A 25,074-nucleotide genomic window follows, 5' to 3' on the forward strand; every position below is an offset into this window, starting at 1 on the left:
GTGGCAGCAGAGAGGAAAGAGAAGGTACAGGGTGTAGTAATGGCCATAATAGAAGGCAGTGATGGGGAGGAGGGGTGGAAATAAAGCTCACAGGCCCAGGGGGAAGCAGTGACAGAGAGCGGGGAGGGAAGCCCCACCTTCAGCCTGACTTGCTCATAGATGAGGACCGGACGGTTACTGAAGGTGATGGCGTTGCAGAAGCTGGCCTGCCTCTTGACGGCCTTGTGGCTGAGGTCCATGAGGATCTGGGAGCCCTTGGTGTGTGGGTGGAAAAGCAGCGGCGTGGCCAGGAGCACCCCGCCGGGCAGCACCGGCGGACAGTGCTTCTGCTTGTGGTGGCATCGGTGAGAGGTGACAGGGAAGGGACCCCCGATGGAGTCTGCAAAAAAAATAAAAGCCACGGTATCAGAGAACTTGGCGATCCAAGAGCTAGACTAGGGTCCCCTAGGGAAGGGCAGATGGGTAGGAAGTCACCCACTGCCCAGTATTTCTACCATCAGGGCAATCCACCACCTCTGCCACCATTTGCCACCATCCTTCTCCTGCTCCCATCTACTGCTATTTCCCACTTCACCATCTACCACCATTTATTATCCACCATCATCTACCCTCATCCTTCACCCGTCACCTCCCACCACCATCATCTACCTTCATCCTTCACCCATCGCCTCCCACCACCACCTACCCTCATCCTTCACCCATCACCTCCCATCACCATCATCTACCCTCATCCTTCACCCATCACCTCCCACCACCATCATCTACCCTCATCCTTCACCCAACACCTCCTACCACCATCTACCCTCATCCTTCACCCGTCACCTCCCACCACCATCATCTACCCTCATCCTTCACCCATCGCCTCCCACCACCACCTACCCTCATCCTTCACCCATCACCTTCCACCACCATCATCTACCTTCATCCTTCACCCATCGCCTCCCACTACCACCTACCTTTATCCTTCACCCATCACCTCCCACCACCATCATCTACCCTCATCCTTCACCCATCACCTCCCACCACCATCATCTACCCTCATCCTTCACCCATCACCTCCCACCACCATCATCTACCCTCATCCTTCACCCATCACCTCCCATCACCTCCCACCACCATCATCTACCCTCATCCTTCACCCATCACCTCCCACCACCATCATCTACCCTCATCCTTCACCCATCACCTCCCACCACCATCATCTACCCTCATCCTTCACCCATCACCTCCCATCACCTCCCACCACCATCATCTACCCTCATCCTTCACCCATCAACCTCCCACCACCATCATCTACCTTCATCCTTCACCCATCACCTCCCACCACCATCATCTACCCTCATCCTTCACTCATCACCTCCCATCACCATCCACCACCATCATCTACCCTCATCCTTCACCCATCACCTCCCACCACGACCATCTACCCTCATCCTTCACCCATCACCTCCCACCACCATCATCTACCCTCATCCTTCACCCATCATCTCCCACCACCATCATCATGACCAAGAAAAACTACCATCTACTGTTTCTCCCTAGTATTTCTCACCATCTATCGTCTACCATCAACCTTTATGACAAAGCAGCATTTACTACCAACATCCACCACCATACAGTCACTCATTACCACCAATACTTATTTTTTCCAACAAATATTCACTATGTATCTGCTGAACACTGAGCCCTGTCCGAGGCACTGGAGATATAGGCATGAAACACCGAAGGATCCTCTCCTCAAGAAGCCAACATCCCAGGAAGGGAGATAAGACATGGACAGAAATCACAATACAAATGGTAGGCAGTGATATGTGCCAAAAGGACACACAGGCAGGTCACTTCTCAGAGAGACATCCTGGAGGAGAGGAAGAGGGGAGGAGAAGGAGAAGGCAATGGAGCTGGACCGACATGGCTAGGCTATAGTGAACAGGTGACCATGGGCTGCCATTGGAGACCAGGAAGGTGGGTGGGGCAAGCTTTGCAGCCCCAGGACCATACCCATCTCTTCCTTCTTTTGGGACCACTTCCCTCCACCCCAGGCTGCCTTCCTCCACCCCAGGCTGCCTTCCTACTTCACCCAGACTTCCTAAAGGAACTCAGGTCTGCCTCAAGAACCCCTGGCCAGGGAGGTACAGCTCTTTCTTCTACAGACAGCTCCACCACAGCCCAAAGTGGGATCGAATATGGGACAGGACTTGGTCCAGGAAAGGTGCTTTACCACCATGTGAAGTGCTTTATAAACATGTGAGGCGCTTCATAAACAGGAGACAAGGCAGAGAGAGGAAAGAACATAGGACAAGGTGTCAGATGACTGGTCTGTGACTACTGGTCGCGTGACAATGGGAAGTCACTTCCCCTCTCTGGCACAATGGGTGGCCTCTACCCTGTGGCTCTAAGACATGTATCAGCCGCACTGACATTATTAATGCACAGTCTTGGGGGTGGGAGGATGTTCATTTCTTCCCCAAGATCTGTGCACCACCCATCAGGAAGGGCAGCTCCCTCCTACCCCATCACCTTGAGGAGAGACATGGAGGAGGGGGAGATGGAGGCGGGGAAGTAGAAAGCCACAAAATATGACAGAGGCCTAGGATGTTTTTCAGTCCCTCCGAGGCAGGCATTTAAAAATGCAGAAAGCTTGGTCAGCATCAGGCCTGCCCAGAAAGCCTGCCGCTCCCTAAAGGGAAGGAGAGGTTACCAGGAAGGAGAGGAAGACAGGGAGGGAAGAGAGAGGGCTCCCAGACTGCACTCCAGGCCGTTTTTGCATCCCTTTGCATTTTTGCTTCCTCCTTCCCAGAGGGCCCAGACACAGTGCCCACTGTCCTGGGCCAACTGGACACCCTATGAGTCAGCCTCCAGGCCTCCCTGGTAGCAGCGTCCTGAAGGCCAGGCCCATGAGGTAAGGGTGGCACAAGGAGCTGCCTTGCTTTTACCAAGGAGACTAGACTGGAATTGTCAGGCAGTGCTCAAGGACTTTGAAAGCCATCAAGGGGTGAGGGCTGGAATTGCTCGGAGGAGACCCAGACAGTCTGGGAAGGCTACCTGGAAGAGGCTAAGTGGCCCCTGGACAGTACAGAGCAGGGGAGATCATTCCAGGGAAGGGGGCAGTTGGGGTGAAGGGCAAAGGGAGGGTGGCACTGGCTACAGGTGCTCTGCCGGGAAGTGGTACTCATTGGGCATATACCAGCCTCAGGCACAACTTGACTCTTTTTAAAAATGTTTCTATTGGCTTTTAGAGAGAGGGGAAAGGAGAGGGAGAGAGAAGATAGAAACATCGATGAGAGAGAAACATCAACATCGATCAGCTGCTTCCTGCACAACCCCCGCTGGGAAGAGCCCACAACCTAGGCATGTGCCCTGACTGGGAATCGAACTGGTGACCTCCTGGAGCATAGGTCAACACTCAACCACTGAGCCACACCGGCTGGGCCAGCTTGACTCTTGATTTTAAAAAATACCTCTGGTAAAAGGTAACATTACGCATTGTTTAGGAATATATACATATACAGAAATGAAAGCATAAAGGAAAAAAATACCTGCTGGGTGAATGGATAGCAAATTGTGGTACATCTATACAATGGAATACTACTCAGCAGTAAAAATGGAATGAACTATGGACAGCAACATGGATAAATTTCAAAATAATTATGCTGAGTAAAATAAGCCAGTTTCAAAAAATGCGTATATAACCCATGGAGCAATTGCAGACCCTCAGATCCCTTCAAAATGCTTCCTCTTCTTCCCACCCATCCCACTTGGGGTCCTGGGGCCCTCAATAAAGGTATAGAAATCACTGGTGCTGAGCAAATATAGTGGAGACACACAGGTCCAGAGACCCAGGCCCTGGAAGGATCATTCCCAGGCCTCCCTTCCACAGGGAGAATGTGGGGTGGGCCAGAGCCCAGCCTCCCTGGCTGACAGCAGAACAGGTGGAGAAGGGACAGGGGAGCCCTGGTCCCTGGAGGCACAATGTGCACCCAGACCTGTGGTCTCAAATGCACGCTCATGAGTGCACACACACACCTGTGAGCGCATGAAGGCATGAAGGTAATCCAGACCCTAGAAGACAGAGAAGGGAGAGAAACGTATCTTTTCCCTTATCCCTTAGACCAGAAATCTCACCTTTCTGTCTGTACTGTGCACACATGCCTGGACTCATGTACACATGGACATACAGAACACTGCACATAAAACACATGCCCATCACACATGGACCTGCCTCCAAACCCATCTAATAATAATGGCAGCAATTTCTCCTTGAACAAGAGCCAACTCCACCATGTGTAGAAACGTAAGTGCTGCCCTGCACACCTCCAGGGGGCACCATTCTCATGGATTACGACAGGAATGGAGCCCTCACAGATGTGCAACATGGCAGCCCTGACCCGGGGATCACCACCTCCCAATCCCCTGTTTCTGTTCTGTCCCCCATCTCTCTCCATCTCAGCTGGCATGATCTGGGGGGAGGAAGGAGATAAAACAAAATGAGAATTAACCTTGAGAACAGCTCGATGCCAAGGACCAGCTAGGGGCAGGGCTTCTTTCCTATACCACCCAAATAGGTGCCCTCCCTGCACTGAGACATACACTATGACCCCTCAGGTCCCTATTCTATGGATGAGTGAGTTGCAATTCAGACTGGTTGACCAAGTTGTTTGAGGTCACAGAGCAATTAAGTGGAAGAGCTGAGACTTGCACCCTGGTCTTCCAATGCCATGGCCAGAGTCCTTTACCATACTCAGCATCTAGTGCTAGTGCTCATTTTCCCAAGTCCAAGATGGCAGGCAGAGAGGGGAAAGGCTGCTGGAGAAGTACTGGCCAGTCCCAGCAGAGGGAGCAGCCTGGGCCTGTGTGCTAGGCAACTGCTCTCCTGGGGGCCACTGGTCCTGGGTGGAGCCCAGTGTTGCCAGCAGAGCTCCCATCAAGCCCCACCTCACTGACAGGTTTACAAGCTTCTAGGGATCCACCGTGGAGGCACCCCCCACAGGCGAGGCTGCTGCTGACACAACGAAAAATCCCCCCCACAGCCCATTCCTCCTGGGCATTTATGAGCTGCCACATACAAGCCGAGTCAGCCCTCCAGGTGACCCTCAACCAGCTCAAGGCCTCATTCCTGCCTCTCAGTAGGGACCCAGGGGAGATGCCCAGACACAGTGTAGCCTCCAGAGTGTCCTCCCCACTGCCCCTGCCATCTCTGCCCCAGAACCATCCCCGCAGAACCCTGGACAGGCTAAGCTGGACTACCAAGGAGAAACAGGGAGGGAGCAATACTAATGGCTATGACCAAACTCTATGACCAATACTAATGGCTTAACAGGCAATGTCTTCATCCGCCCCAATGCCACTCGACACAGGTCCTCAGAAGAGACGTTACGATGGTCACCCAGCCAAAGTAAAGAGCCCAGATTGGAACCTGAACCTGCTGCCTCCACACCCAGAAGCTCTGTCACTAACGGTGAGATCTCCGAGAGCCTCACTTTTCTCATCTGTAAAATGGGGGTCACAGCAGACCTTCTTCATGGGATTTTTGTGAAGATTAAATGAGATGATGTATGTAAAATGAACCCCAGTAAGTGGCTGCTATAATAATAATAGTTATATATAATAATAGTTATTAATTACAACTACTATATAATGATTATTATTGCTGTTGACTTTCATCTGTGCTCTCCCACCTCCACACCTTTGCTCAAGCCGTTCCCCTATCCCACGTATCTTTTCCCTGCCCCGCCTCTCCAAATCCAACCCATCCTTCAAGCCCCAGCTGAATCCCCCTGCGTTCAGGATCGCCTTGTTCTGAACCCATGGCCCTGAATTCCGGTGCTGGCATGACCATCTGCATCCCTTATGAGAGAGGCTTGTCTCACTCTCTGGACAGTGGGACAGAGCAACCCTGGCCATGCCACAGACTTGCTGTGTGACTTTGGGCAAGTCACTTTACCTCTCTGGACCTGATGTCTTTCTCTGTAAAATGGGGTCATCATAGCTGCCCTGCCCACTTCTCCAAGTTGTTGTGAGGACCCAGTGAGTTCACAGATGCAAAAGAATTTTACAGACTTTAACACCTGATGCCAACATAAGGTCTTATTTTTTATATATATAAAAGCAACAACTACCACCAGAGGAAATGATCAGCTCACTTCTGTCCAGGCACTTCTGTTTCATCTTATCCCAAATGTCCTCATTCCAGGCTGGCAGGTGGTCCTGACTGGGACTAGCTTATATGGAAAGACTTTGGGAGACAGTGTAAGGGTGGGAGAGCAGGTGGGGCGAGGCCTTGGGAAAGAGAAAGGATTGTGAAACTGGGCAGATCTGAACTTCTCTGGGTTCCTTCAAGGGACCCACTTCCTTCACCTGTTTCTTGCTTCTAGGCTTGGCCCAAGCCCACTTCTCTGCTGGGAACTTTTCCTTTCTCCTCCTCACCCATATATTCTCTCTCCCATCCTTCAGGCCTTGATGGTAAGCCCCACTTCCTCCCAGAAGTCTCTCTGACCCCAGGCTAGGTTAGGGACCCTGTATGGACCTCCAGGGACTTCACACACCCCTAACAAAGCATCTAGCATCTCAGCAACCTTTCTCAACTCTGACTCCTCCACAGGACTGAGCCCAAATGTCCCGAGGCATCCTCTGAATGCAATGCACTGACTTGTCTTCTCCAGCCCAGAATGGTTCCGGCTACCTGCCATCCTTGGGACAGCTGAGAAAGAGCCACTCAGATCACCTTCAGTGCGGCTTGCTGGCTAGAAAAGCCTTTGGGGTCCTTTGTGTGTCTCCCTAGTGGACTGTGAGCCTCCCGAGGACAGAGGCCATTGTCTTTTTATTTTTATTTTTTTGCTAATCCTCTCCCAACGATACTTTTCCATTGATTTTTAGGGAGTGGGAGGGAAGGGGACCGACACAGAGAAAGAAACATAGATGTGAGAGGGACGCATCGATTGGTTGCCTCCCACACGTGCCCTGAGCCAGGAATGGAGCCTGCAGCTGAGGTACGTGCCCTGTTACATGCCTTTGACTGGAATTGGACCCGTGACCCTTCAGTCTGTGGGCTGACGCTCTATCCACTGAGCAACCAGCTAAGGTGAAACCATTGTCTTTTCCCTGCTGTTTCCCCAGTGTCAGGCTAAAAGCACACTCATAGCAGGTGCTCAATGAAAGCTGCTGAGTGAATTGCCACTGAGTGAATTCCAATTCTTCAATCTACTGATCAACTGACAAATGTCCAAGGAGCACTCACTTTGTACCTCTCCCTTCCTGGTGTCCTGTGGAGAAATTAAAGAGAGGACTACAGGACAGCTTCCTTCGCTGCTTAGCACCAAGACCCCCACTCTACATGCCTGGCGCCAGCCCTGCCTGCTCAGGAACCTTCCATAGCTCCCCACTTGCCTGTGGGGAAAAGGAAGGCTATGAGGGTTGGGTTTTTTCTTGCATATCAGATGCTGTACCAGATGCCTGTCATGTACAACCTTGCCTCGCCCTCCCAGGCCCTGAAAGGCAGGTATCTGTGGGAGGCAGCCTCGAAGACAGCCCCAAGGATCCCCACATTCACCACCTGGCAGTCATGCCCTTCCTTTTGTAATCCCCTCCCCTTGAGTTTGAAGTGGATCTAGCAACCAGCTTCTAACAAACTGAATACAGCTGAAGTCACGGGCATCGCTCCTAAGCCTGGGTTATAAAATGCCTTCGGTCTCCATCTTGGTTACTCTCTCTTGCCTCTGCAGGGTTGCTCCCCCTGGGGAAACGAGTTGCCACATAGTAAGGTAGCCCTGAGAAGAAACCCACATGAGGAAGGACTGAGGACTGCCAGTAGCTACGTGAGTAAGCTTGGCTATGGACGCCCTCCAGGCAAGCCTTCGGATGAGATCACAGGCCGGGCCAACAATGTGACTGCAACCTGACAAGACAGGAAGATGCAGGCACCTACCTAAACTGTGTCAGATTCCTGACCTTAGGAGATATGAGATAATTAAATGTTACTTTAAGCCACTAACTTTTGGGGTGATTTGTTATGCAGCAATAGATATATTATGAAGCAATACAGCATCCATTAGTCCCATTTTATAGATAAGAAAACAGGCTCTGACATTGGACTGTGGACTGAAAAGTCCCGGGTTTGATTCCGGTCAAGGGCACATGCTTGGGTTGCGGGCTCGAAACCCAGTAGGGGGTGTGCAGGAGGCAGCTAGCTGATCGGTAATACTCTTTCATCATTGATGTTTCAATCTCTCCCTCTCCCTTCCTCTCTGAAATCAATAAAAATATATTTTAAAAAAAGAAAAGGAAGAAAACAGGCTCTGAAAGATAATAACCTGCCCAGGGTCGCACAGCTAGACAGTGGGGGCTGGCTCTGAACTCATGTCTGTATCACTGCAAGGTGTCCTTCCTGGGCCCCGCTAGCTGGCCAGCATGTTCAATGCCCTCCCCCTCCATGACCACTGCCCTAGTCAGTTGCTGCATGACCTCTGAGCCTTCATGCATATACCTCTGTTTAGGGGTAGGGGCCATCTAAACACCTCTATGTCTCTCCCAGATGCCCGGCTATGTTACAGCAGGTCCTGCCGTTCCCTGGAAAACTAAATAAATTCATGATGACAAGGTGGGTGAAGGAGAGCAGCAGGGAGTGGGCAGGATCATTACCCTCATAGCCAAGTTAATCTCCACACTGAGCCTCCTGCTCTCACTCACTCTGCGACATCCCAATCTCTGACATTTCCAGCAGCCAGATGTGCGTACAGATGTGCCTCCCAATACCCTAGTTGCTAGGAGGGAACCAACCCTCCTCCTCCCACTCTCCCATCCACCCTAAGATTCCAGAAGAGGATTCTAGTTGAGATCTATTCCGGGTTCAGCTCCTTGTCCCAGTCTTCCCAGCTCCTCCCCAAAGCCCCCAGGCCAGCCGGAGAGAATGAGAGGGAGCACAGCTCAGTCACATAAATCCACACACCACACAGACATCTTCCTTAGTTCCCCTTACACAAATCCACACTCGCTCATGTGTACACACGTGCATACACACATAGCCAGTGTGTGTGCCTAATGGCAGACACAAGCACCCAGGGAGCCTTCTGTCCGGCCCCCCCCCCCCCCCCCCCCAGGGCTAGAGAGGCAGAAGATGCGATCTTGGTCCTTGGAGGCAGCCAGGCATGTGTGGTGTCCACACTCGCAAGCACACACAAGCCTGGAGAAGCCTCCGTGGAAATTCACAAAAGCACATCCATTTCCTGAATGAGTGGTTGCTGTGCACCCGGTGTCCTGCCCCCGTGCGTATTAGCTCACTTAATCCTTTCTACAACCCTGTGGGGTAAACCTTATCATCCCCAATGTGGATCAGACAAAGAAACTGACCCAAAGTCACATGGCCAGTAAGAGAGGAATGGGATTCCAGCTCTCACCAAGAACACCAACTCACCTTCCTCTTCCTCTCCAACCTTGCCTGGTCTCGGGTCTCATCTTCTGAAGTGTCCCTGATGGCTCCATCTCATCTGCCTCCCCTGGACACCTGCAGCTCCCACTGCCATGTGGTCCAGAGGCCCAGGGCCTGTACCCCACACTCTGCCCCCTGACACATTGACCAAGCAGCTGCCGGTGCCCACGGTGGGCCAGGCACTGGCTGGGTTAAGATAATATAGAGATGGCCCAGCCGGCGTGGCTCAGTGGTTGAGCGTCAACCTTCGAACCCGGAGGTCATAATTCAATTCCTGGTCAGGGCACATGCCCGGGTTGCAGACTCAATACCCGGTGTGGGGCACGCAGGAGGCAGCTGATCAGTGAGTCTCATCAGTGATGTTTCTCTCTCTCTCCCTCTCTGAAATAAATAAATAAATAATATATTTTTAAAAAAGATAATACAGAGATGGATCAGCCTGATCCCTGCCTTCCTGGAGCCCATGAGCACACGTGGGGTGTGGTGCGCGTGTGTACATATGGTCACAGACACACCTGCCGGGCTCAGCCTGGCCCTTAAGCCTCCAGAGCTGCTGCCAGGAGACAGGCGGTTCCCTCAGTGCTAATCCCACGTCTCATAAATCCATCTGAGGCCCTCTCCCCTGCTGCCTGTTTGAGAATTAAGGAACCAAGGAGAAGTGGGGAGTCAGCTGCGGAAGGGACAAGGCCTGGCTTCCTCTCTGAGCTGCCAGCCATTTCCTTCTAGGTCACAGCAGCCGCCTCTGTGACAGGCTAGTGTGGGAACCAATCACCCAGGTCCCTGCACCCCCACATCTAGAGCCTGTTAGTCCAGAGACCAACCTAAGGGTGACATGTATGTCTGGGTACATTTGTGGGTGTCATCCACTCATCACACCAACCCCACAGCAATGGGTCACTTCCTTACCCTGAGGGGAGCGTTGAAGGGGGTACAGAAGGAAGGGGGATGGGGAAGAAGAGGGGAGGAGGGGGAAGGGCTCCTGGGATTGCAGCTGCCTCCCTCTGTGCTCTTCCTACCCCAGCCCATCCTGCCCTCACGATGGGGGAGCAGCTCTGGAAATCTGCCAGTGAAAGAGATCAAGCATGTAAGTGCCAAAACCATTTTCCAAATGGGAATTAATTTCTCCCATGGGGCCCCTGCCAGGCTGGTCCCAGAGGAGCTGACTCCTCACCAGTAGCCCCACCATACACACACACACACACACACACACACACACTCTCTCTCTCTCTCTCTCTCTCTCTCTCTCTCTCTCTCTCACTCACTCACGAGACTCATGCAGAAATACTGTCATCTACAGAATAAGGACATATCACAGGCACACAGTCCCACAAATGTGGCTGCTCGCACATGGAAATGCAGACATGACAACACTCTATCCCTAAATATTATACAGATAAATACCCATCACGTCGGCACACACATACAGAGGCCTAACACACAGATACATAATCTGCAGCCACTAGAAACACAGATCGCCAAGACCCGTCCACAACCTCCCACACACGAACAGTATGGGGTCACTTCCCCCTCACCTCTCACTGTAACCCAACAAAATCTTCAGCTTGAAGCAAACCCAAACCCCCGAGGTTTACATAAAACACAATCAGAAACTATATCGCCATGTCCTCGGCAGGCAGGCTGCAGGCAGAGAGCACCCCAGGAAGGAACAAACCCCCTGCATCTCCCACTTTCCCCAACTCACCTCCCCGAAGGAAGGAAGCGAAACCAGAGCCACTGGGATGACCCGTGCACAGGTATGGGTACACGCGGACATGGGTGAGGACATGTGAGGACATGCATGCAGGGGTTTTTTTGCTCAGGGGTAGTGTGGGTAAAGGCAAACACCCCCCCTCCACATCCCTACTGCTATCTCCTACTCGTGTTGATGGCAGGCTAAGGCAGGGGCCAGTGCCAGCTTATCAGGGACCCAGCCTAAGGACAGTGGTCCTGGCAAGGGGGTGGAGACCAAAGCAGATGGGACATTTGATTAGCGCTCGCCAAGGGCCACCCAGCCTGGCTGCCCGACTCCTAGAGCTCTCAGCACACCCAAGCTCTCCTCCTGTCCCCAGGCGAAGAGGAAGGGACACGACCTGGCCTCAGAATGCTTTTCTAAGCCCTTTAGATTTCCCGCATGTTAAGTCCTTACATCATGTCATGCAGTCCTCACAGTACTCGTCTGAGGAGGTACTATCAGCCTCACTGACAGATGAGAAAACTGAGGCTCAGGGAAAACACTTGCCTTCACTGTACCATGGCTATCTACTCCAGTGCAAGAGCTCTTGACGGCCATGTGCCGTCCAGGGGTGGTGGTGGTGGTGAGGTCTTGGGGTCCTCACTCCCCTCTGAAGCCTGTGCTCCAAGGCAGCTGGAGGACAGTGTGTTGTGTCCTAATCCGCTCCGAGGGCCTCTCTGTCCTTTTCAGGCCACGGGCTTGCCCAAGACTGACTTCAGTGGAAAATGCCAGTCTGCCTCAGACCTTCTGCCAACAGGCCCCGCTGGGCCAGTGGGCGCTGAGAGGCACCCCCGCCCCACAGACAGGCAGGGCCAGGCCCAGGTCAGCCCAGTCCGAGGCTCAGGCCAGGGCCCCGGCCACAGGCATTGGCCCTGGCTGGCTCCGGATTATGTGTCTTGCAGAGCCTTCCATCTGTCACTTAGCCCTCTAGGCCCAGGACAGAATTCATTTCCTTTTAGGAGAGCCAATGATTTGCTTTTCCCATGTCTCCTTCTCTGACTTTTTCTTTTTAATTAGAAATTACTCTCTCAAAAGTCCAGAGCCTGGGAGGGGAAGCCACTTGGTCACCAGTCCTGGCCACAGCTGCCCACTCCTTCTTCCTTCTGGGCCTTTGCTGGTTGCTCGGTGCCCACTGGACTCAGCAGATGAAGGCCGCCCCATCCCCTAATGCCCTGTCTGAGGGGAGGAGGGCCTAGCAGGGAGTGTGGCAGGATTCCCCAAGGTCAGCCCTCACTGTCCTGGCACCAGCCAGTTTTACAGGAACCCCAGCTCCTGTGTCCCAATGATGACAAAAAAGTCCCTGCAAAGGCTTCCCCTCCTGGGTCTGGTGCCACATCGGCCCGTTACTCCCCAGATCATAGCACCTGAGCCAGGCGGATGAGGGGACAGGAGTTGGGGCAAGCAGGAGCCCTGTGAACAGGGAGCCAACGGGCACTCCTCCCGTCCACCCCTTCACCTGCTTGCTGGTCTTTTCTGTCTGACCATGGACATAAACCCCAGGGGTCAGAAGATCACTGACCTCCCCAGCAGAGCACACTTAGAAAACTGAGGTCAGGCAACGTGGGGAGCTGTCACTTGCACACTCATGTGCTTAGGCACCAGCGGGCACAGGTACACACCCACAGACACCTCTAATACACACGTATGAGCAAAGGCACGCATGTACACTCATGCACACTTGTGTGTGCCCACACATCTCTCCACAGCCCACCATGGAACTCAGCACTGACCTCCAGGGCCTGCAACCCAGGGCCCACAAACAAGTCCCCCCAGGTGTCACACGGTGCTTTGCCCCAGTCCTGAGAAAGGGGGGTACAGACACCCAGTACCTCACATCCCACTTGGGGGCTTGTCGGCACCCTGGGGCGATAAGAGGACAAGGAGACTTTGTGGGGAGACTCAGCTGCTTGACTTACCACCAGTTACCTGGGAAAGCCCCCCTCTTCCTGCTCTTCCCAGCCTCCCTTGCTTTCCTCCAACCCAGTTCCTGCCACCCGAAGGAGTCCCCACAAGGAGGGAAGAGGCAGGGGGATGACTGTGCTTCAAGCTCCAGTGCCTCTCAGACCAGGTGGTCCCCAGCCTGGGGGTGGGCAGACCCCCAGGCATCAGCTGGGGCCTTACCGTGGAGGGTGCTCCGGGTGATCTGTCCCCCCATCACAGGCAGCGGGCAGCACGGCCACCTCCGCTTGGCTAGCCGGCCTCGTCACCAAGCTGCCCTGGCTGCCAGTGCCTCTCCTTCTGCCACCTCTCCTCCCCTACAGTTGACGGCAGGCATGGCAGGGCTGAGCCTGCCCCTCCCGTGCCCCCAGGAGCTCCCTCCCGCACACAGCGCCTGCGAGGCCAGCCACACAGGCACACACACCCCTGTGAGCCTCCCCCACCTCCCAGCGCTGGTACAGGCAACAGGATCTGTCATGTTTATTTACATAAGGAGGAGGAGACTGGAGGCTTCCTGAAATAGCCAGCTCCAGAAAGCGCTGGAGATGCCCCAGCCTGAGCGTGCACACACACATGCACACTCCCCATCACACACACACCACACACACACACGCACACTCCTCATCACATACACATGTATGCACACACATGCACACTCCCCATCACACATGTCACCTCACACACATGCACATATGCACACACATGCACATTCCCCATCACACACCTCATTACACACGCATGTATGTCTGCACATGCACACTCCCCAGCACACATCTCATCCCACACACATTCATACACACACACATGCACACTCCTCATCACACATGTCATCTCACACGCACACATGCACACACACATGCACACTCCCAATCACACATCTCTCACACACACACATGCACATTCCCCAATCCATACTTCATCACACAAACACAACCTCACCTTTTTCCAAGGCCTTCAGCCATTCACATGTCATGATGTACCTACTACACACAGGCATCAGGTGAGGCAATGATATCATGATGAGCAAAACAGACATGGGGCTTACAATCTGGCTAGTGGAGCTTAATAACAAAAATCTGCCCACTTCTATCTTCTCCCAGGCTCTGTTACAACGGCTTTAGGAGTATTAACTCCTTTGGTCCCCATGGGCTGAATGATGAGGTCAGTATTATTGTTATTATCAATAGGTACCATTATTATTATTATCTTAAAGACAAAAACACCAAGATAAAGACGTGACCTACCTAGAAGGTGGCAGTCAGGCACCAGAATCCACACTTTTACCAGCACAGCAAACTGTTGCTTTGATCATAAGCATACACAAACACACACCAACATATACAGACCACACTACCCATCTACACCATGTCACATGTGTACACACAGATACAGACTCACAGCACTCACAAGCATTCACGATGGTGCACACTTAGCCACCACCAGACACACACACACCTGACACATCCACACCGCACAATGAACACACCCCACACACGCACATCCCCTCAGATCTGGAGAAATCCTAAGATGCAGAACTCGGAGCCAGTGAAGGGCACAGACAGAAAGGGCGGAGGGCGGTGGGAAGACAGGCCCCTCCACCGCTACGCAGGCCTACTGGGAGGCCAAGGCGCCACCAAAAGAGTAGCCACCGTGCACTGTGCGCTCACTGGGCACCAGGCACTGTGCGCACGCTCTGATTTACCACGCCGGCAGCAGAGACTGCTGCTCCACCCATTTCACAGAAAAGAAACTGGGGGCTCTGAGAGGCTCGGGAACATGCCTGACGTTTACCCAGCAGGTCAGAGGCAGGACTCAAGCCCAGGGCCTGTGGGACAATATCACAGTCACAGGCTCTCTGCAGGACAGGGGCTTCTCCCAGGAAAGCAGAACAGCTCCTCTTCCCAGGCCCTGGCCAGCCCCCAGCCTCTGTCCTCGGGGTTAGGAGTCTGGATTCCAAGGGAAAGAATGGGTGGGCAGAGGGGGGAGAGCTAGGAAGGAGCCGTGGGAAAGACGGGGGCTGCCCCCTATCAGATGGAACTCAGAGGCCTGGACACTGTGAGGGGCTGTGCTGGGCCTTGAGCCCTCCGTGCAGGACCCTGCTGCCGCCCAGGCCTGGTCTGGGGAAGAAGAGGGGAAGGGAGTGGGAAGGGGAAGGGGAGAGGAGGAGATGGTCTAGGGTCATTAGCCAGAGGGCTGGGCAGACCCTGAGTGGGAGTGTCCACAAGCCCAGCATGCTAACCCACCCCCCAGACCAGAGGCATGCCTCTCACTTCCTGGGAAGAGCCAGGACATACAAGGCTTCCCCTTTCTACAGTCACATGCTGGCTCATGACTGCTCACAGTCACATGTGCATGCACACACATGCTCCATGACACACATACCCTCTTCCTCTGGGGTAGGGAGATTAAGTCAGAGTCTGACCAAGAGGAAACAACGCAAACTCCTTTTGTTTGGTAAATAATCATAACAACAGCAAACACCAGACCTCACTATGTGCAGGCAGTTCTAAACACATTACACATATTAACGTGTCCAATCCTCACGGCGACCCTAAGAGATAGGTTACATTTTTATGCCCATTCTACAGATGAGGAAACAAATAAAAGAGGCTGCTCTGGAGGCTGTTCCTGCAGCAACACAGTCAACCCCCCTGACTTTTGATGCGCCTGGCTGGGCCCTTCCCCACCATCCCCTCCAATGGCCTGCCTGGTCTTCCCAAGGCCCAGCACTGGTAACACCTCTTCCAGGAAGCCTCCCCAGGGCCCCAGGTAGAGAGTAAAGTGCCCCTTCTTGGAGCTTGTCTCTCCTTGGAGCCCAAGCTAAGCCTCTCCCAACCTCTCATTCTACTGCACCCTAGCTGTGGCATTGTCTATTTGCCTTGGCTTCTCCTGGGTACATCTCAACAATTCAAATTGACCAACATTTACTGAGCACCTACCATGCGCCGAACACTAAGCTACACACTGGGGAGGCAATGATGATCAACAATAGACTGAGCCTGGCTCTTGTGGACTTAGAGACCTGATGGAATAGACATTTATCAAGTAGAATATTATCACAATCCTAGGAAAGGGATCTGAAACAAAGGAGCAAGGTTCCGGGGGGCTCGGGGTAGGCTTTCCTGAGCATCGGTGGTGAAGGAGAAGCAGGCATGTGCGTGGCCCTGCAGGTCGGTTAAGGAAAGAATACTCCAGGCAGTGAGCCCCACACCTCCGAGAAGCAAGGCTGGAATGGCTGCAACAGGGAGCGCAGGAGGATCCTGGGGAAATGTTCTGATGGCCTACCAAGGTGGGCTGGAGACACCCCGGTTGGGCCTCAAAAAGCGGGGTGAAGAACCTGGCCTTTTTTTCTGAGAGTAATAGGGAACCCCGGACAGGTTTCAGCAGGAAGGCAACAAGAGCAGACTGCACTTCTAAAAGGTCACCATGCCTTCTGGTGTGCAGAATGCATGGGAGGAGGCAAAAGGCACCAGGGGAGAAAGAAGTGGCCCCCAGCAGGGTCGGGTCTGTACTGACTTGCCCACGCTCTCCCCGGGCCTAGTGTCATGCCTGCACAGAGCAGGTGCTCAGAAAATATCTCACCGATGGAACTGATAGCACGGAAATTTCCAGAAACAAGACTAGAGGGACGTAACCAAGCAGGGATAGGGGCAGGGTGAGGCCTCAGCAAACGCAGTCCTCAGGTGGGGGCACCCTCACTCTGGCCACGTGAGTGAGAATGGAGTAGAGGATTGGACGCAGCCTGGGAAGCCCCTGGGCCTTCACCCCACCACTGTCTGCAGGGGTTTACCCGCGGGCTTCCTTAGGTCCTGTTTTCCACAAGCCACTTCCCCCAATTTAAATAGGAAGTGGCAGTGTTCCGTGTCTGAGGGGTCCCCCATCTCCTCCCCAGAGCAGAATCTAGGCCTCTATAGAGGATGTGGCAGCCAGCACTGCACCCCTTCTGTTTTTATTGAGGCACCACATAAAATTTCATTTGGCCAAAGAATTCGGTTACTAAAAGGGGTGAGAGCACCGCTGACCTACATCATTCATTCTTTTGTTCATTCAGCATTCACTGAGTGCCAACTCTGGACCTACTGGTGAGCAAGACCCAACTTCCACCCTTCAGAAGCCAAGCAGGAGCCACGCTGAGATGCCTGTGGCACTGGTTGAATCATTTCCATGTTCTGTTCTGTGGAAAAGGAGAATGAAAGGATAGGAAAGGGGAGGCGACAGGATGGAAACGATGTGAAAGAGGAATGGAGACTCAATAAGGAAGTCTACAGCAGAAGCTGTAAATGATTGAACCCTTAAGTGTGCACCAGGCACGTTGCTAGGTATTTCACACACTAATCTCGCTCAATCCCACAACATCCCTGCAGGATTATAATCATCCCCATCCTGCGGGCTATAGAACTGGGGCTCAGAGAGGTTACAATGAAGGCAAGACCAGCCAGAGTTCAATCCCAGACCTGTCTGACATTAAAACTCACAGTCTAGACAGAAAAGGTCAAAGGGCATGGGACTTCTTGCTTGGGGAAGAGAAGACAAGGGGATGATGGACCTTCTTTTTAGGGAACCAGAAGGGTTCTATGTAAAGGCAGAGCCTAGCAGTTTTCCAAGGGACGGAAGGTGACATCCCAGAATGGAGCTTAAGTGAAAGCAGGGGAGGTTGTGGCAAGGCATAAAACTACACTTCCTGTCCACGAAGAGGTGGCCCATCCTGGAAATCTTGCAGAAAGTAGACTGTCCTTGAGCTGGGTGGGGACTGTAATACCTCAAAGCCTACAGGCAGAAAACAGGCTGTGCCCCTGGGGAGCATTTGGTCTCAGGCTTCAGAAAGAAACCCTCCCTTTCTGGCTAGCTCCTCAGCTGCATCTGCTCTCTGACCCCATCCAGGGATCCTCTGCCCCCTTGGCTCCCTGAACCCATTCAGCTTCCAAGACCCTCCCACGACCAAGGCCCTCCTCTTCTTCCTGCCATCTCCCATCTCCCAACCCCTCTCCTTCTCGAGGACCATCTTGGTCTCCATGGTGGGCTGCTCAGCTCAACTCTCTCCTCATCAAGTCCTTTCTCATCCATGTCCCCCAAGGCCCAGCCCTTTCAGCCCCAGGATGAGCCTATCCTCTTAGAACTTAGCCTAGAGCAGGCCCAGCAACTGCAGAACAGAACCCAAAACAAGTTCACTAGACAACAGAAACCACTGGATTCAGAGACTCCAAGATCTCTGAGGGAAATGAGCCACAAGAGAGCACTGGGTCCAGCCAATGCCTTCAGGCAACCAAGAAGTAATGTACCCATTTTACAGATATAACAAAGGAGGCCTAGTAATTGCAGGCTTTCCCATGGTTGCATTATGGGTAGAGGATAAGGAGGACCTGAACTCAATTTAATGACTTCAGAGCATCGGAAGGCATGGAAGATAAGACTGGACAAGGAGAGGGGATAACTTCTCTTTATAGGTGGGCAGAGGGGACTGGTATCTGGAGCAGCCCATACAGGGGGGCAGGAAGGGAGGCAGCCCTGCTGGGAAGGAGCTGGGAGAGGGCTCCTGGCTGTTGTCATGTCTTTTTCATCAAGAACAAGGGCTAATTTGATTGAGATGATGAGTCACCTGGCATATGGGGCCTAAGGCTGACGTGCCAGGGCCATCCTCCCTGCCCTATTAGACTGGCATTGGAGAATGGAGAGCAGGGAGCCCACCCCTCCCAAGCTCCCTCTCATGCCCAGAACCAGGATAAGCATGGAGACTGCTGCCCAGAGTCTGAAAGAGAGAAAGAGATGTGCATGGAGATGAGGACAAAGACACGGAAACAGAGCATGCGCTGCATGCCAGGGAAACTGGAGCCTGGGAGCCCATAGGGCGTCCACTGGGGCTGGGACAGGTGCCTCAGCAATGACAGCTGCCAGCCGCCTGGGATGATGGGAACACAACAGGTGCAGAGGCGGGGGCGGAGACCGAAAGGGAATCCGAGAAAACAGCCCGGAGTTGGGCACCCCTCCCAGGCTGTGGGCCCAGTGCCAAGCAGCCCTTTCTCAGACCCTCTAAGTCTAAGACACAAACACACCTACTCCTGCTCCCCAGGTCTGGGCCTCAGGGCCATCCTGGACAGCCTGGACTACACAGGGGTCACCATCCACACCAGGCAGAAAGGACAGGACAAGGAAGAAACCAGGTTTCGATTCCGAGGACAGAGTGCACCAGATGGAGCCCACACCCACAGAGCCCCCAGCTGGAAGCAAACATTTGCCTGTGATAAGATCTATGCCTCCGGCCAAGAAGGGCGGATGGAGGTGCCCACTCCATCCTCATGGAGCTTGGGAGCTCTGGTCTTGAGGTCAGACAGGCGAGCTCTACTGTCACATGACGGCAAGCTACTGAGCTTCTCTGAGGCCCAGGGCTTGGCTCCACAAGAATAGTAATTCAGAGACCCTGAGAACTCGGGAATCCAGGTAGAACGCAGAGGAGCCAAGATCCCTGCCCCAACCTCAGAGAGGAGTGACTTACGGTCCAGGATATGAGTATAGCACCAAGTATAAATGCTGCACCAAGGAGAAGAAAGGGAGGGCCAGCTTTACGAGATAATGACCATCTCATCGTCGTGCCAGCACCATCTGCTCAGCACCGCGTACCCGGCACCAGTCACTGTTCCAGGCTTTGCATGTATTATCGCATGTGTGCCTTTATGCAAATGTAATTCCAGAGTGCTGTTTACATAACAGCAGGTTCTTCCAAGGAAGCAGATTAAACATTGCCCCTTGTCACCTGGTTAGTGCTCTGTTTTTGTTTGGGGTATTTTGAATTTTAAACATGAAGCCAGCCTTTGTCTCAACAGTCACAAGTGATAAATGGCCTAAATTATAACCTTGCCGAGGAGGGTCAGGCAAGGTGAACAATGAGACATTTTTTGGGAGCTGAGGTAGAGATGAGGAGACCCAGGTGATGCAGGGGACAGGACACAAGTGCTGGAGCAGGACATGAGCCTCACCCATCGTCCATCATCCATAGGAGACCAGTAAACACACTCCACCGATCGTGCTGGGCCTGCCAGGATTATGAGAAAAGCTGAGAGCAAGTTAAATCCCTCCTCTGCAGGCAGAGACCACCTTCCCCCAACCCCATCCATCTATGTGTGTGTGTGTGTGTGTGTGTGTGTGTGTGTGTGTGTGTGTGTGTGTCAGGCTCCATGGCTCAGCCAGGACTCCTGGTGCCCACCCCTTCTGATGCCCAGACCCAGCCAGCTGAAACCATCCCCAGGCTGGGAGGCTCCCCTTCAGCCCCCTTCCCTCCTCTGAGGAGTCAGCTGCCTGGGGCTCTCCTGCTTCCTTCCCCTCCCAGGTCTGGCTTACTGAGGGATGGCAGAGCCCAGGGCCAGCCACCTTGGCCCCCACCTCTGCTCCCTGGCCCTGCTTCCTGCCCACTGGGGCCTCTCACTCCAACACTCAGACACTGGGCATTAGGGGACACAAGAGAGTGAGGGTGCAGTCCCCTATAAGGCCAGGCCCTAAGGCCACTGGCAGCCACAACTCTGTGATCTGACAACCTACACATTGCCACCTTTAGAGTGTATCTACAAAAGGCGCTGCTGGTGGTTAAGAGCAGTTAAGAGCAGGCTCTGGAGTCAACGCCTGGGTTCAAATCCTGGTTCTGACACCTAGTTGGTGTCTCCTTCCTCTTCTGAAAAATGGGTTTGATGGTACAGTGCCTAATTCCTAGGGCTGCGGGGGATGGAGTGAGTTCACCCTTGGACTGTGCTCAGACAGTGTGGGACACAGGAAGTGCCATATCGTCCGTGGTAGTGCTGTTGGTGGGACACAGTCCTGAACTCGATACAGAGGGCCCTGGCATCATCCGAGCTCTGGGAGCCAGAGCTGGCCACCATGCACAGATCCAAAGGGCAAGGGGGATGGAGCAGTGGGGTGTCGGCTACCACAGGCCCTGAGACACAAACCTAGAAAAACTCTGAAAAAATAAAAGGGATGGCAGCTCCTTTTTAGGAGCCGATAGAGGGGGTCACTCAGCTTCTGTTCTCCAGAGCAAAAGTGAGTGACTGACCTGAGGCCCAGCCACTGAGCTATGCCAGCCCTGTGGCCACCACCAGGGCCCATGCCCTGCAGCACAGCCAACACTGGCTGTGCTGGCTGCAGAGTCGAAGGCAGGCTCCCTGGTGCTGGGATCTATCCACTCAGGGACTCTTAGAAGAAGCCAGTGGTTTTCATGACCACTGAGCTGATGGAGGGACTGTGTCCCCTGCCATTACTCCTCCAGCCCTAGGCCCGGACTGAGTCCCTGACCCCAACCCCAGACATCACACATCACTTCATTAGGAAGCCCCACAAACAGGGGCTTTTAGTCCCTAAAGGCCTGGGGACCATGAGCCTGTGGCTGGCTCAGCAGTGGCCTCCTCTCACTCTGGAGCCAGAATTCAGGTGTGGCTGACTGAAGGTGGCTGTTGGGACTGTGGTCCTCCTGCCCAAAGGACAGCCCAAGTAGGGCAGCCACCACAAGGTGAGTGCAGTGACAGAAAACCCACTTTCCTCCCCGCAGCTGTCCCAGCTCCCCGTTTGCATGTTCATCCATCGCTCCCACCCTCCTTTCCTGTCTCTCCTGTGACACATCTCAGGCTCGTCCCCAACAATGCCACACCCTTCGGGATGACTTTCTCCCTTCTTTGCTCACTCCAGCTACTGGAGCCCAGGGTCAGCCAAGCTACCAGAGACCCCAGCAATGCACAGGGTGGACTCCTCAACATGAAGTTCAGAGGACAACGCCTTCCCTGGAGTCAGGGCTCCTGGGTTCCAGGCAGGTCCTGTGGCTTGTGGTCAAACTCAACCGAGGTGTGGGGAGCTCTGTGGGAGCCTGTTTGGGTTTGGGGAGACTCAGGAAGGGCAGTTTCTTTTAATGTCTGCCTAAAATCATTCCTCCTGGGGATTATGGGAGGGTGGTGGTTAGGGCTCCAGGAAGTGGGTTAATGCAGCTGGGATAGGCAAATAGAAGCAGGAATTTCTCCCCAGGGCACCACCTCTCTGTCTAAAACAAATGCCCCACCCCTCACAACCTCAGCCCTGCTCAAACAAACTTAGCGCCAATTAAGGGAGTTGGGCTACATTAGCTTTTGTGTGTGGGGTCTATTGTTACTAGTCATGACACCACCTCCATAATGTGCCGTGTGACCTTGGGCAAGTCATATTCCTCTGTAGGCCACAGTTCTCACATCTGTACAATGGAGGCATTGGACTCCTGCATCTTTAGCTCTGAACCAGGAGCTCCCTGAATCAAGGATGTGGAGAGGGATCACTTGGGGAGAGGCAATCAAGAATTCCTGCACTGTCTGGAGCAGCAGACTCTCCTTCTCACCCCCTTTCCACCAAGGCCTGGTGGAAAACCAAGGATAAGCCAGCCTGCTCTCAGCTGGGGGTCTCTGCTTCTCAGTCCTCTTCCTGACACCACCCAACATAGCATCACCCCAAGGTTCCATGACCTGCTTTATGCCTTGAGTGCTACATGCCAGGCCAGAGGTCCGGTGTCAGCCTGGATTCCCGCATCTGAGCAGTCATTGCGTCCTTCTCAAATCCATCCCTGGCTAATCCCACAGTTCAGGCCACCAGTCTCATCCTAATTTGGACATTCCTCCAACAGCCTTTGACCTCCCATTCTTCTTCCTCAGGGCAGCCAGGCTGACCTGTCTGCCTGACAAATCTGGCCAGGTCACTGCCCAGCTCAGCTATCCTCTGAGGAGCATTCCAAGTCTTCTGTGAACTGGCCTTAGCCCACGTATCTGGCCTCACCTCCGACCCCAAGTCCCGACACTCCATGCCTATGAACCACATCTGACCCAGGACATGGCCACATCGCACATGTCCACAACTCTCTGAACACTGTTCCTCTACCTGGAATGCCCTCCCCCCACACTGGTCACTCAAAACTCCTACCTCACCTTCATTGCTCACTCAGAGGAATCTTTCTGAAATCATCCCAATGCCCAGGGCAGACTAGATCTTCCTTCTCCAAGGCACAACAACCTTTTGTGTAGCCCCAGCCCTGCAGTGATGATAAGGGTCCCCTTCCCATACGGGGAGCAACCTGAGGGCAGACATGTCTTTTTAGCTCTGCATCCCCAGCACCTAATACAGTGGGCACTGGGTAGTGCTCAACGCATATTTTACGAAGGAAGAAGAAAAGGAGAGAAGAAGTGGGAGGAAACGAGGCTAGAGCTGATGGTGGGTGGTCTTTACTTGGCCCCCGTCTGGCCCTTCTCCAGGCTCCAGGCCTCAGAACCGAGGGCACCCTCCCAGCCAGCATGCCTCCGGTCCCTGTGGACACAGTGGTACCCAAAGACAACAGACTGCCTCGCCATGACCTCACAACCCAACCCCACCCCTGCCGGTGGCCCTTCTTGTTCCCTCAGTACTATTGGCAGCACCAGCCAATGCTCACTCAAGTAGCAACAGCCAAGAAGCCAAGCAGCCATGTGTGTCCTGGAACACTGAGGAACTACCACCTTATCGGGCCATCTTCCCTGAAGTCAATGGGAGAGCATCCGCTAGCCCCCAACAGTGCAGGACGACAAAGAGGAAATGCTGAAAGCATGTGCCTGGCTCCCTCCCAGCCTCTCCTGGATGAAGGCGGCAGGGGCAAGAGCCCTCCAACTCATCCACGTGAACCAGGTGTCCTCAAACTACGGCCCGCGGGCCACATGCGGCCCGCCGAGGACATTTATCCCGCCCGCCGGGTGCCGCTGCCTGTCCTGCTTAGCAACCGACTCGTCCCGGGCCCGCAGTGCGCATAGGAATTTGTTCATAGTTGGTTTTTTTTTAGCTATAGTCCGGCCCTCCAACGGTCTGAGGGACAGTGAACTGGCCCCCTGTTTAAAAAGTTTGAGGACCCCTGGCCGTAAACCATTCATAGCAGCATATTCAAATCCACATCACCCAAGAAGGAAAAAGCCTGCTGCCATTGCCTGTGGCTTCCTGATCTGTCGTTTTCCTTCTCTTTCATTTTTTATTTTAATGGCATGAAGCTGTGCTTGAGAAATGTCTCCCAGGCTGCTCCTCGCAGCACAGAAGCTAAAACTTCCCTCCAAATTGAAGGATGATGAGTGACTATCCCTCAGGTGTCAGTGACTTACAGTTTGCAAAGTCTACAAGCATCCAAGAGCTCATTCAGTCTCCCCAGAAAGTGCAGGAGGGAGCAGTTGCTAGCCCCCACTTACAGATGAGAAAACAATACTCCAAGAGGTGCGGTGACTTGCCAAAGCCATGCAAAACCAGTGAATGACAGTAAGAGACATGTGGCTGAGGCCCCAGCGTCTGTTCTACTCCAAGATGATGGTGGTTCTCTTCGTTGGCTGCACCTGAGCATCACTTAAGGAGGTTTTAAACACCAGATGCCAGTCCCCCCCTGCCCCCAACCCCCCCGCAGACGAATTAATACAGAAACTCTGAGCAGGAAGGCCAGGCATGGATACTTCTAATGGCTTTCCGGGTGGTTCTAATGTGCAGTTAGGGCTCCCATCATCTGATAGAACCCAACCACAGAGATTCATTCCCCGGGCCAGCGATTGGGTCAATAGTGGCCATGTGACCCACTTCTGGCCAATGAAGCATAATGGGAAATCTGCAGAGACCCCTCTGAGAAAGCTTTCCTTGCTCCTGAGAAAGAAGCACAAGAGAGAGGCTGTTCTTCCTTTAGATATTGTTGTATCTGGTTGTGATTCCATGTCACTACCAGTCCAGAAGAAATCCAACCCACAGATGGCAGAGCAGGGAGATGGAAAGTACCCCAACCTTGACCTTATCTTACAGCCCAGACTCAACCAACCCTGACATTCACCCACCCTTCGGCTTCCTGTGATCTGAGACAGTGCCGCTCATCATTTGAGTCAGTCCAAGTCAGCATCTGTTATTTGCAACGACGGCCCTGGGACAACAGCAATCACCTTCCTCAAATCGCCACCCCAGCTGTCTCCCCCTTAGATCTTCTAACACAGGGAGCATAACT

The 25,074-nt window shown here is 53.5% G+C and overlaps 1 protein-coding gene across 3 annotated transcripts in view; it reads right to left on the reverse strand.

The window, feature by feature from the left end:
* The window catches only part of NEURL1 (neuralized E3 ubiquitin protein ligase 1), a 78,891-nt gene that overhangs the window by 29,305 nt on the left and 24,512 nt on the right, over positions 1-25,074 (reverse strand). The window contains exons 1-2 of one of the 3 annotated variants that reach the window (XM_080687648.1): positions 13,275-13,529; positions 138-379 (exon numbers count right to left, since the gene is read on the reverse strand). In XM_080687648.1, the coding sequence (XP_080543774.1) occupies positions 138-379; positions 13,275-13,308 (276 nt within the window). In that variant the 5' untranslated portion in view covers positions 13,309-13,529. Of the gene's footprint in view, positions 1-137; positions 380-13,274; positions 13,530-25,074 lie in introns of those variants that run through there. The other 2 variants (XM_080687647.1, XM_080687646.1) reach the window with 2 other exon arrangements.

Source organism: Plecotus auritus (assembly GCF_963455305.1).
Source record: "Plecotus auritus genome assembly, chromosome: 9".
Taxonomy (NCBI): domain Eukaryota; kingdom Metazoa; phylum Chordata; class Mammalia; order Chiroptera; family Vespertilionidae; genus Plecotus; species Plecotus auritus.